The following is a 12,358-nucleotide window of genomic DNA, read 5'->3' on the forward strand; positions in this document are numbered from 1 at the left end:
GAACTGGGGTGGCATCCGCATGTTGGGTGTGTGGAGCCCCCAACTACTTTGGGGTGTGTTGTAATCTTGCTGCATGTGGCTGCAATCCTTTCCACACTTTCCTGGGAGTAAGTCCCATTGACTCAAATGGGGCTTACTTCTGAGTAGACCTACATAGGCTTGGGGCCTGTGTCAGCTTAACCCAGGATCCTCACCTTTCTCTTTTTCCTCCCACTTCAAAAAGAAAAAAAGCCACTCTTGATGGCTTTGTCTCCAAAAATTGATTAAAAATAAAAATCCCCATTCCTTTTTAGCCATTCTCCTTTTTCCTCCTGCCTCCTTTGGGAGGTGGGGTGCTCTGTTGGCTGCTATTGTAAGACAAAAGGCACAATCCTAGCTAGGTCTACTCAGAAGTAAGTCCTATTGTGTTCAATGGGACTTGCTCCCAGGAAAGTGGGGTTAGGATTCCAGCCAAACAGTTTCTAGGTCTCAGTTTGCAATTAGCAGATGCACACAAAACAAAGTCTTCCCCTCCTGCAGATACATCACTTCCCCCCTCCCCTTCCAAAACCCTCCAGGTGTGCTGCTAACAAATTCAGGGCACAATCCTAACCAGGTCTACTCAGAAGTAAATCCTATTTTGTTCAATGGGGCTTACTCTCAGATAAGTGTGGTTAGGATTGCAGCCTCAGAGTGCTGGCAGCCTTGTTTCTAGTGTATAATTATAACACCTTCATCCCCATTTTGGGGATAACTGAGGTGAGGTGTTGTAATGGGGAGCCGTGGCCAATGGCTACAAGGATCAGGGGAGGCGCGAGCTGGAAAAGTTCGAGAACCACTGCTGTATGGGTTAGCATCTTAGAGATCTTTCAGAGCCAACTGTCCAAACTGCTCTAAGATTATGATGCTACTGTATTATTTGTGGTTGTCAATGGAGAATTCAGAAAGGTTTACCTTCAAGATGGATCAGTTCTGGGAGATCTGGCTGATCATCAGTTGGATCTGCACTTTGTAACATCTGCAGCAATTGGTCCATTTTATCCTGTAATGATACACACATTAAAATAAAGATATTGAAGAAATCTTGGTCAATTAAATCAGCATATCGCAACAAATAGTATCTTAGAAGGGGCATTCCCTCGTGTATGAGGCAAGAAAGATGCCTCTAATAGGGTTCCTGCTATTCAAGGCTTTTGTAAACAATACCTCCCATAAAGTCACTTCCTTTAGTACTGTTCAATGCTAGTTTACTATCTCATTATCTACTATGATTCCTAGAGTGCCATCTCTCACAGCACTCAATCTTCAGGGAATGTATCCCTGTATTATTGGAGGTATTGCATTTAAAATTTACAAAAAAATGTGTGGACCAATTCACTGGGAACCCCTTTATAAATAAGAAGTCATTAATGATCTAAAAACTTCAGATGTAATTAAAAGGCAACAACAATAGAAATTCAATCACTGGGAACGAAACCTATTGACTGAAGATTTGTTAAGAACTTGTTTGAAATGGGTGGCAGACATACATGTACACCACATGATTATTTCCTTCAAACATCTAAATTATTTGCAACTGTAAGAGCTGCTACTCTACATAGTTCTCTGAACTGGAATGCTGGTCATTAACATTAGTTACACAAGCACCACTACCACCTAGTGGTACAATAGGGAATACTTATAAGAGCAACCAAATGAAAAGTGAGTGAAAATATACAAGTATAACTCAAGAGCTGTGGTATAAAGTGCTACCGTAAACAGATCAATTCCCATGAAGTTTATAATCCAGGTGGTAAAGAGTCTTTATAAAAAGCAACGACTAGAGTTGGCTTGCTAGAGGAAGCTGGGCCTGAACTACTTTACTGACTATTACAAACACGTTAATACAGGATGTCCAACACGTGATATTCAATGGTCTCTATTCTAACCGTTCATCAACTGAAGTCATATTACCGAGTGAACAAAGTTTCCTTAAAAATTGCAAATAATTAAACAAGCGAGCTGAAGCATCCTTCAAACAAGAGAGATATGATCTCGGCCAACAGAGGGAGTTTTTGCTGAAGAAAAACAGAGAAAGTGGAGTACAAAAATAAGAACTGGGGAAAAATTCATTTTCAAGCATTGTTATTTGGAAACATGTATAATAAAATTGCAAAGCAACTTTGAAAATTTAATGATTTCTATTCCAAATAACAACAAAAAACTCACTGGCAAAATTGATGCTAGTTTAAATTAAGTATGTCCAACAGCTGAAAGGATTATTTCAATTCTCAAATTATTAATTGCATCACATGCATTACAGAAGCCTGGAATTTTGTACATACTTCATCAATATAAATTGGCTCAGGTTCCGGTTCAATTGTTTCAACTTGAACTTCATCACTAAACTGCACTGTTTTCTTCTCAGTTTTCACTGTAAGAAATATATTAATAAATGCAAAACATTAATATAAAAAGTTATAATGAAAACAAGATAATCAGAAGGCATTCATTTGTTTAAGAGACCAAATCTCTGTATTTTAAAGTGTTTCTATAGGACTCTTTATTAAGGCTTTATTAACTGATACTATAGGGGAATATATATATACTGATACTATCGGGGAATATATATACCTTCAAGAGCTAAAACCTTCCAAATGTGATAAAACAAAACCCAACTAGGATGTTTGTCAATTTCTCCAATATCAATAACATTTAGGGATTATTAAAGCCTCAATTCTAACTCCCTCCCCCACCAGTGTAACTAGTGTTGCACCATTGGCTGTCATAAAGCAGCCTCTGCCAACAAGTTCTGTGGGTCTGCTGTCAGGGAGGTCAGAGCAGCATTTCATGTGCCAGACGGCCCACAGAGATCCACCAGAGCATGTAAGCCTGCGCAGGGGGCTGGAAGGAGGTGGGAGAAGGGCAAAACGGGATGGTGATGAGGGAGAATCAGGCCCAGGCAAGCCCCTTTCTGGTTCTGATCTGCCTGCACAGAGCAACATGGACTTCTGCCAGCAACTGAAATGGTGCAGGTCCAAGTTGCTGCACAGCGGCTGTTGAGTACTATCCCAAGGCAAGGGGACAAATATCCCCTTACCCTGAAGAGACCACCAGCAGCTGAAAATTCTAATAGGATACAGCAAAAGCTGCACCGATAGTGCTGCCATCACAACACAGGGATTTAGTTCAGATTGGACTGTAAATTCCTCTCCACAAAGGAGGGACAAAATTCCAAAACCTGGCTTCCAAGTCCTATGTCAAAGAATTTCTGTCCCGAACCATGACTGAGGAATGAATGATGCAACTCTGTTTTTCAGCCACCAGCTTGTCTCGGTCAACTGGAATAGTCACTGACAGTCTTGGTCATTGACCCCCTCAAAATTATCTTCCCATAGACTGTATAACTCCTCCTCGCTTTAGTGTTTTTCTCTTTTTCAATTCATGCTGGTGACAACCTGGAAACTGAAGAACTCCGTTCTCTAAACATAAATACAGATGTAAACCAATAGCACTGGAATTAGCAGGTTTGCATTAAATGTATTTTCCCTTTGCTATGGCACAAGTCTAATACATTTTTCTACATGAATATACAGTACAGGTTGAGACTAATTATTCGTGTGGGTTCCGTTCCAAGCACTCACGTGGATTTAAAAAACTAGCTATAGCAAATCAATTTAAAAAATAAAGTTTCTTTGCTCCAGTGACTGAAAAACAGCCTTGCTGACTTTTTGACTCTAGGATAAGAGTCATTAAGAAGACAGTCCATCAGCACTTCACTCAGCCCCTCCCTTCACAAATGCAAAATGATCACCTCTCTTTCATGTGCTGGGGGAAGGGAGGGGTCCAAAGGAGAAATAAGGATTGATGGATTGTTAGCCTGCTGTCCTCTCTTTCTCTCTCATTAAGGAGGCTGTTAAAAGACTGTTCAGTTTTTTAAACTGATTTTAAAGGGATGCATTTTTTCCCTTCTCCAGGGATCAGCACATTCTCATTTGCAGGGGCCATTCGTGTTGAGTCAAATCAGTGTATAAAAAATCTGTGTATAAATAGGCTGGACCTGTATTACTCACTCATCTCTGGTTCAGCAGTAAGATCAGCAGTTACAAAATTTGAGGGAAATAATCCTATCCCTTGATGAGTTTCACCTTTCCACCAATTTGGATCACTAGATAGTAAAAATAAAGCGGTATTAGAGAATTGCATAGTTCTGATTAGTTCAAATGCCAACCTTGTTATCGACCATAAAGGATTAATTTTGACAGTAATTTTGATTCTTCTAGCAGTCACGCCAGACAACCACAGTGTTTAATTACAGTGCTATTTCATTAACTTTGAAGAGTGCATTATCCAAGGAGACAGTCATATACGAACCAGGAGCCACTACCCACAACACTACATGACTTAGCTCTACTGGGCATACAGTTCCAAAGTGCCTTCAGCTCCTCACTACACAGAAAGCCTCTGTTAAAACTCAGGGGTATTCCAGACAGCAGAACCCATGAGTTCTGTTCAGAATTGTGAGAGGAAGAAAATCAATACACATCTGAGCGTGCCAAACAGAACTTACTGGTCCACAACCAGAGGCAAAAAAATGTTAAAATATTTGTATTTGTAGAGACATAAAAAAGGAATGTGATGAGTCAAATATCCTATAGAAATCAGACAAATTTGGTAGGCACAGAGAACCTCACTAAAATACTATATTTAAATTACTTAATTTCTGTTTCTCCTATTGGGCCAGGGGTGGGTGGGACCGGCAGTGCTGGTGCATGCCCCATCCCTCTTCCCGGGCAATATCTGCTGACATGGATCAACTCAGACCTTCACCATCAATTTAGCAGGTGCAGGTCCAAGTAGACCATAGCCGTGGTTGGGCTTTCCACAGAGCAAGGAGACAAATGTTGCCTTAGCTCAAGGACACCTCCAGCCTGCAAAATTCTCCCACAGGATGCAGTGCAAGATGCTGGTGCCTCCGCATCAGAGAAAGGGAATTTCATTAGGATTGGCTGTTAGACTGACCCTTTCCCTAAATATCCCAATACTTTTAAAAAGGTGTGAACAAAACCCCCAGCAGTGTATCTGAACTGTTCAGATAAGTGATCTGTTTCCTGTGGGGAATTTTATAGCAGTTTAATATGTATTTTAAAGCATTGGTTTTCTAAATGCAAAGTTGGCTGTTAAAACTATTCAACAGCACTGCTATATTCTCATCCTTCAGAAACTGCTTTTCAATACATTTTCACTAGTACATTTATTTATGTAAAGTTGTTACCCTGCACATGCCTGATCTTGTCTGATCTTGGAAGCTAAGCAGGGTCAGGCCTGGTTAGTACTTCGATGGGAGGCCACCTGGGAATACCAGGTGCTATAGGCTTATACCATAGTCTTTCGAGACTGAAGGTTGCCAACCAGCTCTCCTTCCATCATGCAAGCATCAAGTTTTAAGAGTTAAGCACTAGCATTTCATTACAAAAATGTGCACGTGCAATCTGAAAACTATATACAAGCAAATTCAAAACGTTATTTAAGAAGCACAGCAGGATATAAATATTTAGGCTACATTCCTGAAGAGTTGAAACTGAATGTATTCATGTATACACAGCTTATAGGATTGCAGCCTCATGATTCTACCTGCCCCTACAAAGAACTTCTTTACAAGATGTATCTTTGGCAGCATTACCTATCATCAAGAATAGTGATAAGCTCTCCAGCCTTAAATGTTAGTTCATTATCTTCAGCAGCTTCGAAGTCATAAATAGCGCGAACCTTCCGGCCCTCATGTTTATGATTTGTTAAGAGATTTGAAGTGCTTGGATATAGACTGGAAAGAGGGGTTTGCTGTTGTCTTTGTTCTTTCAGTGATAATTCAATTGCTGCAAAAGTAATAAAACCAGTAAGCTGACAAAACCAAATATAAAAGCTTCCTCCCTCAGCATTTAAGCCAGTTTAACCTTGCAATTCCTTGCACAAATATGCATATTTAATATTTTATATCTTGTGGTGCACCACCTTCTTGACTGAAAAAGGAGCAACATTAAAATTATTTTAACCTAAACACTGTAAATTTTATAAGCATCTTTATTCTGTTTAAAACTTGCCATTAAAACAAAAAAGTAAACCCAAAATAAGAGGCAACAATATTACATCATCTGGTATATTGTTCTTGGTCCTTCAAAGTATCATCATCATCATCATCATAGACAGGGTTTCTCAAATTGTGGGTCACAACCTGATTGTGGGTTGCAAAGCTGCAACTCACAAACTGTTAATAGATGAGCAAAATGCATTGAGCACTATGAAAAGTGAAATTGAGCCACTCTGTGTGTTTAGTCACACATAGATGAACATGCCTTGGTACACTGCAAAGCCTGTTTTACTCCAGCCTGAGAGGAATCCAACACTATCAGAATGGTCTCGATACAATGAACACAGTCCCCCAAAAATACCCAAGAAGGAAGTTCCTCCCTCCAAGCTGACAAATGTATTGAGTCCTATGGAAAGCAAAACTAAGCTACACGGTTGCATTTATTTGCACGTAAGCAAATTTGCCTTCGTGTAGAAGGTCAGGCAATCCTATGAACATGGAGCTCAGTAAGTGCTCCAGAAGGCAGCCTCCCCATCACTAAAAAGGATAAAAACAGAAGCTTGAACTGTGAAAAGACTTTTTTCTCTTTTAGTCTTGTAAAGCTAGGTGGGTTCTGCTGGTGTGGGTTCCAGTGCTCAAAAGGTTTGTGAACCACTGCTTTACTGGAAAGGGTTGTTGTGTTCTATAAACTCCCTCCCTGCAGTGGAGCCTCATTTCCTCTCCTCATCACTCTGGAGCTTTAATGTTGTTTAGAGGGCAGCTTTAACTTTCAATCCAACTCAAACAATAAGATTGTATTTAAAATTGATTTTGACCCAAATCACACTGAATAGGCGTAAATATAAAAACTTAAAATTCTACTGGGCACTAGGTAGGGCTGAAAATCTTAGTGATTTTGGTAAAGGGGGGTAAGGTTTTTGTAGGAAGGCTACAGAGAGGCTGGAGGAACAGGGCTGGCCTTCTCATCTCCCCTTATTAATTTGTTTTACTTTATAATTATTCATTTTAATTAAATTATTTATAGCCTGCCTATCTAGTGAAAATGGGACAATTTCAGTGCTTGCTGCATTCTCAAGAAAGCCCTCCTTGCTTGATGATGTCACTTCCAGTCATTATATCACTTCCAGGTTAATGACAACACTTCCAGTGGGTCTCAGACAAATTCTCAATCTAAAAAGTGGGACTTGGTGCTAAAAATTTAAGAACTACTGACCAAAGCTATTTCTTCTTCTACAACCTAAGAAAAGTTTAAATTCCCATCCTTGTTTAATGTTTTATAAAATGTAACCACTTAATTCATATGCCAAAGGTATCACAATTTATGGAAGCAAACCAACTGAGATTAGGTAATTTGGAAATCAGCATGGAAAGTCATACAATGTTATTAAAAGTTTCCAATTTTAAAGATTCTTGTTCTTTTGAAGTGCAGTTCTAGTTCATGCTCTTAGAGAGAAAGCCTTCAAAATATGCTGCCAGGTTTTATTGAAGGCAGAAAAAAGTGTTTGGGTAATAGCTTGTAATACAAATGTATTTTAACTTTGCCTGTTTTCTGCTTATCCTTAGATATCAAGACCATGATGTATAGCATTCAGTTTAGAAGTACACAAGAGCCTGTATGCCAAAAAAGGCTTCTGACTATTTTCAAAACACTAGTTTCTCATATTGTATCAAACAGTTACTGAAGCATCTCAGTTTAAAAAGACAACATACATACACAACCTGCTGGGCATGTACAACTAGGACAAGAAGTCACTCCTAGTGACTCTTTTTTTTTCTGTTTTCCTTCTCCATTTCCTCACAAAATGTACTGAACACAGTTTCTGTCAAACACTGCCAGAGCATGAAAAGTAAATGTATGCAACTGTCCAATTTGCATTATCTACTCTAGTTGCAAAATCAGGGATTCTTACTGCAAAATGTTAGGAATCCCAGTTTAGTGCTCTGATCGTTTAAGGATTATGATCAAGAAAAAATAACCTACCCTTAGCTAAATCTTCCTCCTCTTTTTTGTTTGCTACTATTCCAGGATCTTTGGCTACCAATGCGGGGCTTGCTTTTGCTTGTTCTGCAGCCTGCGTGAAGAACAGAAAAATACATTAAATCCAGGATTTGTGACCATATTGAGAACATGTTAGCTCAAAGTTGATCCTATTTTTGGCAGACGAAAGGCCTGCAATCTCTCTTCTTTGGGGGTACAACCAAGGAGACAACATTGAAGGAATACTGTTAGTGATTTTTTAAAAGTTAACTAGGAATACTAAACTGATCCCCCTTCCCAGGTGCCTTGTCCAGTGGCCCACCAAGTTAGAATGTCTTTGTGTGATGCAGAGTGGGTGACAGAAGATTATTTACTCCCTGGCTTGATGACCAACAATCTCCCTGACTGAGCTGGCAAGGAGCTGGTGATCACTAGAGTGACATACACTATTGGTGGACTACGATTTCCATAGCAGGGCCACTGGTATAGGTGCAGCTTAGGATTTCATGACAGCCATACACCTATCACAGCTAATTTTGTTCTCATGACATGTGGCAGGACACATGCTGGACCTGGGTATTTACTGCTAGGCAAGAGGATAGTGATCTGGATGTAGAAGAGATTAAGCTCACTCTCTTGCAATGGACAGACTATAATCTGGTAGGGTTTAGGCTGATTGCTGCCTCTTACCTCTGCAAGGGTGGGAGACTGAATCTTAGTCTGCTTCTGCAGACTGGTGGATTTAGACAGTTCTCCACTGGAGAACTTTCCTACTACTAGGGTTACTGACTTATCTGAGCCTTGGCTGACCTTGGAAATGACTAAGGAAACAGTTCAGATTGCTCCTGAGCGACCTCTGCCTTGTTGCCCAGTCAAAGCCGTTCCCTGGTTTTCTGATAAATGGCTTGAGCAACAGTGGCAAGAAACATGTGATGAGTCCAATCAAACATAGGTTACAGCTCATGCCAGAGCCTATTTGGTGATGGTGATCATGATGGAAGTGAAGGGTTTTTTTTCTCTGCCATCATTGCATCTGTGGAGAGTCATCCCATGGAAGTGCTTCAAGGTGTCTGGAATCTTCTCCATCTGGTTAGCCAGAGGAGAAAGGAGGGCAACTTGGTTGCCACTGTGATCAGTTTGCTAATTACTTGGCAGATAAAATTGCTCACACCTGCCATGACTCTGAACTCACATTGACTATGTTGGTTGATGCTCCCAAATAAATCTAGACAAAAATCTTTTCGGTTCAGAAATTCATAATACAAGTATTGGACTATTGGCCTGCACAGGTCTGCATTCTCTCTAGAGGAGCAGTTTGCAGCTTGGTATCATCCTGGACTCTCCACTCCTGGATGTTCAGGTGGCAGTGGTGGCCGGGGGCAGGTTCTCTGCTCAGCTTAGGTTGGTGCACTGGCTGTGGCTGTACCTTAGCTACTCAGACCGAACCACAGTGCTCTATGCCTTGGTGATATTGAGACCCGACTCCTGCAACCCAATCCATGAGGGGTTACCTTAAAGACTGCCTGGAAGTTGCAGTTAGTGAAGAATGCAGTTGCCTGTGCAATCTCAGGGGCAAGGCAAATTTGACTCAACTTTTGACTGCTCCTGCAGCTACACCTGATGTCAATCTGTTTCCAGGTCCAATTCAAGGTGTTGGTTTTGACCTTTAAAGCCTTATACATTCTGGCAGATTGACACAATAAGGAGCAGGGCCTTCTCTGTGGCAATGCCTTTTTTATGAAAGACACCCCACTATGATCAAGAGCCGTCCCTCCTTGTTAGCCTTCTGGAAACAGCTGGGGACTTTCCTTTTCCATCTGCCTTTCCCTACTTAGTTGCTTTTGGATTTTGTGGTTATACTCTGTTTTGTTTTAATGTTTTAACTACATTGTCCTTCTACATTTTTAATATCATTGCACTCTATATCATCCTTATTTTGCATTTACTGTTTTTCATCTACAGGTGTGTGCCACTTAACAGGGATATATATGCTCCCCAATTCCAGTTGTTATGCGATTAGGGTCATTAAGTGAACACTCAGTCCAATCTATTGCCTTTGTTGTGCAAACACACACTCCCTACCAGAGACTAGCTGGCTGCACAGGCTAGTGGAGACAGACTGCCTCTTCTTTGCATTAAGAGCCTCTCTGTTGTGTAAACTGACACTCTGTTGCAGGCTATGGGAGATGCAATTGCCTCATTAAGAGCATCTTTACTGCGCTTTGACCACCACCGTATATGTGGTCCGTTGTTAAGCAGCGCATGTCTGTATACTGTTTGCCACCTTGATCACTCTGATTATTTGAAGGAAAAGGTGGGATATAATAGCTAGTTTGTTAAATAGACAACAAGCTAGCTGAGCATTTCCCTGCAGTGTGATGTAAATAAGAATGAACAGCAATTACATTCAGGGAGCAGAATAGGAAACTAGTAATTTGTAGGCCTTCTTGATACAGCATCTACCTTAAGCAAAGCGTGTCACATGTCAGCATTTTACCTGTGAACCAATAACGGGAAACATAACACCTTGCTCCTTAAGATTTTTTATCATGGCAGATATTAGACTAAGTTGGGGGTCATTCTTGAATTCATCTGTCCATTCCACCATGAGAGCTTTTAATTTTTCACAGACCTTTGGATGACCCTGTGCAAAGATAAAATCGTACCTTTTATTAAGGTCTTTATGTGTGTTTTTTTTCAACCTTCAACCCTCTAAAATTAACAAATACCTTGTTTATATTAATTACTACAAATCCCAAACCAGTTTTTATTACCACCCCACATTGTTCAAAGATGCTCTAAAATGTGATTTTATGAGCCACCAAAACTTTTTCATGGGGAAACCAAATTGAAATACACAGTTAAATCAGCAGCTATAAGGAGTGTTCAGAAGGCTTCCCATTTAGTTCCAAACACAATTCAAGTTAGGTCTATAGGGCTCAATGATGGCTTGCATTTTAAGATAAATGTTGTTTCCAGCAGTAGAGAAATTAATACCACAAGGACTCAAAATACCATCTAAGTACATCTTAAATAGGAAGAACAGAAAGAAATGTCCTTAAAGTTGTGAACTCCATTTCTCTGAAGTATGCAAAGTCTACAACGGACAAGTTTGGGCCGGAATTTAGTATTATGAAGATAACACAATGAAAGGGGAGATGCTGTGTATAAGTTTCCTCTATCCCAAGCAGGATTAGCATCTTTCTCTGTTGCTATTCATTGCCATTCCATCCACGAATATGTACTTAAACCATTTCCCAATACCTGCCTTCTAGCTTTCACCTTAATTTCATTTACACCGACGCTGTTATAACCAACTTTTAAAAGATCAAACTACATTACCTTATTTAGCACGTTGCTTACTTCACTAGCAAAATCTCTTGAACACACCTCTAAGTGAAATATTTTACCACAGTTTGAGACGCATGCTCCTAGTAGCTAAAAAGAAAAGAAAAATCAGAACAATTTTTCTTAGAACTTGGTTTGTTAAGCTGATCATTAAAAAAAGAAAGAAATGAAAAACCACATACTGTCAATGCTTGCATAGCAACATGAGGATCCTTGTGGTTCACTCTCTTCATAACGGACCGAAGACAGTCTTTAGGTCTAATAAATAAGAAATTTTTTTTGTAACTATACTGGCATAAACTACAATATATATTAACAGGCAGGAAAACTCACACATTAAGGGAATTAAGTACAGTTCTTGAAAGGAAAAAAATCCTCCTTTACAGTTTATCTAGCAGTTAAAGTTATTTAAAGGTTACTCCTGCAATGTAAGATTTCTCATTCTTTGCAACTGAATTCCACACATTCTGTGGAATCTAGATCCCTACTCTGTGGTGGCAAGTGTTCCTGCCCCACATACCAATCTAGCATAAAGACCCCTTTTTGATGAGTTTGGCCATGAGGTGGCACCAACAGCAATGTGCTTGTTGTAATAAAGAACACTGCTCCTGAACCCAAGAACACTGAACCCAAGAGAAGAATAGGGTAATTTGTCTCTTCCCAAAGTACCAAGGTGTTGCTATTGTCTACAGTGAGAGCCTAGCAAGAGAAAACAACCAACCTCCAGGGGAAGGGTTGGTGGCAGTCACAAAAACTGATGGATTAGTAAGCCAAATAAATATATTTAGGCCTCTGCTCAGTAAATTGGACTGCGTGATCACTCACCCCTGGGGAGTTCTTGCAGCTATCACCTTTCCAAGTCAGTATTTTCTTGAGAATAAGCAAAACTTCAAGAAGTTAACCCTATTTCTTCTTAATAACACAGGCTTTTGATGCAAAGGTACTCTTCCACAACAGAAAACCTCTTCTGTTCATGAAACAATAAT

At 40.0% G+C, this 12,358-nt stretch overlaps 1 protein-coding gene across 1 annotated transcript in view; it reads right to left on the reverse strand.

The window, feature by feature from the left end:
- STAM (signal transducing adaptor molecule) overlaps nt 1-12,358 on the reverse strand; it is a 40,121-nt gene that overhangs the window by 7,257 nt on the left and 20,506 nt on the right. The window contains exons 3-10 of the mRNA XM_066628732.1: nt 11,555-11,630; nt 11,367-11,462; nt 10,522-10,668; nt 8,028-8,118; nt 5,642-5,834; nt 4,032-4,126; nt 2,304-2,392; nt 934-1,021 (exon numbers count right to left, since the gene is read on the reverse strand). Of these exons, the coding sequence (XP_066484829.1) occupies nt 934-1,021; nt 2,304-2,392; nt 4,032-4,126; nt 5,642-5,834; nt 8,028-8,118; nt 10,522-10,668; nt 11,367-11,462; nt 11,555-11,630 (875 nt within the window). The remainder of the gene's footprint in view (nt 1-933; nt 1,022-2,303; nt 2,393-4,031; nt 4,127-5,641; nt 5,835-8,027; nt 8,119-10,521; nt 10,669-11,366; nt 11,463-11,554; nt 11,631-12,358) is intronic.

This window comes from Tiliqua scincoides, chromosome 5 (assembly GCF_035046505.1).
Source record: "Tiliqua scincoides isolate rTilSci1 chromosome 5, rTilSci1.hap2, whole genome shotgun sequence".
Taxonomy (NCBI): domain Eukaryota; kingdom Metazoa; phylum Chordata; class Lepidosauria; order Squamata; family Scincidae; genus Tiliqua; species Tiliqua scincoides.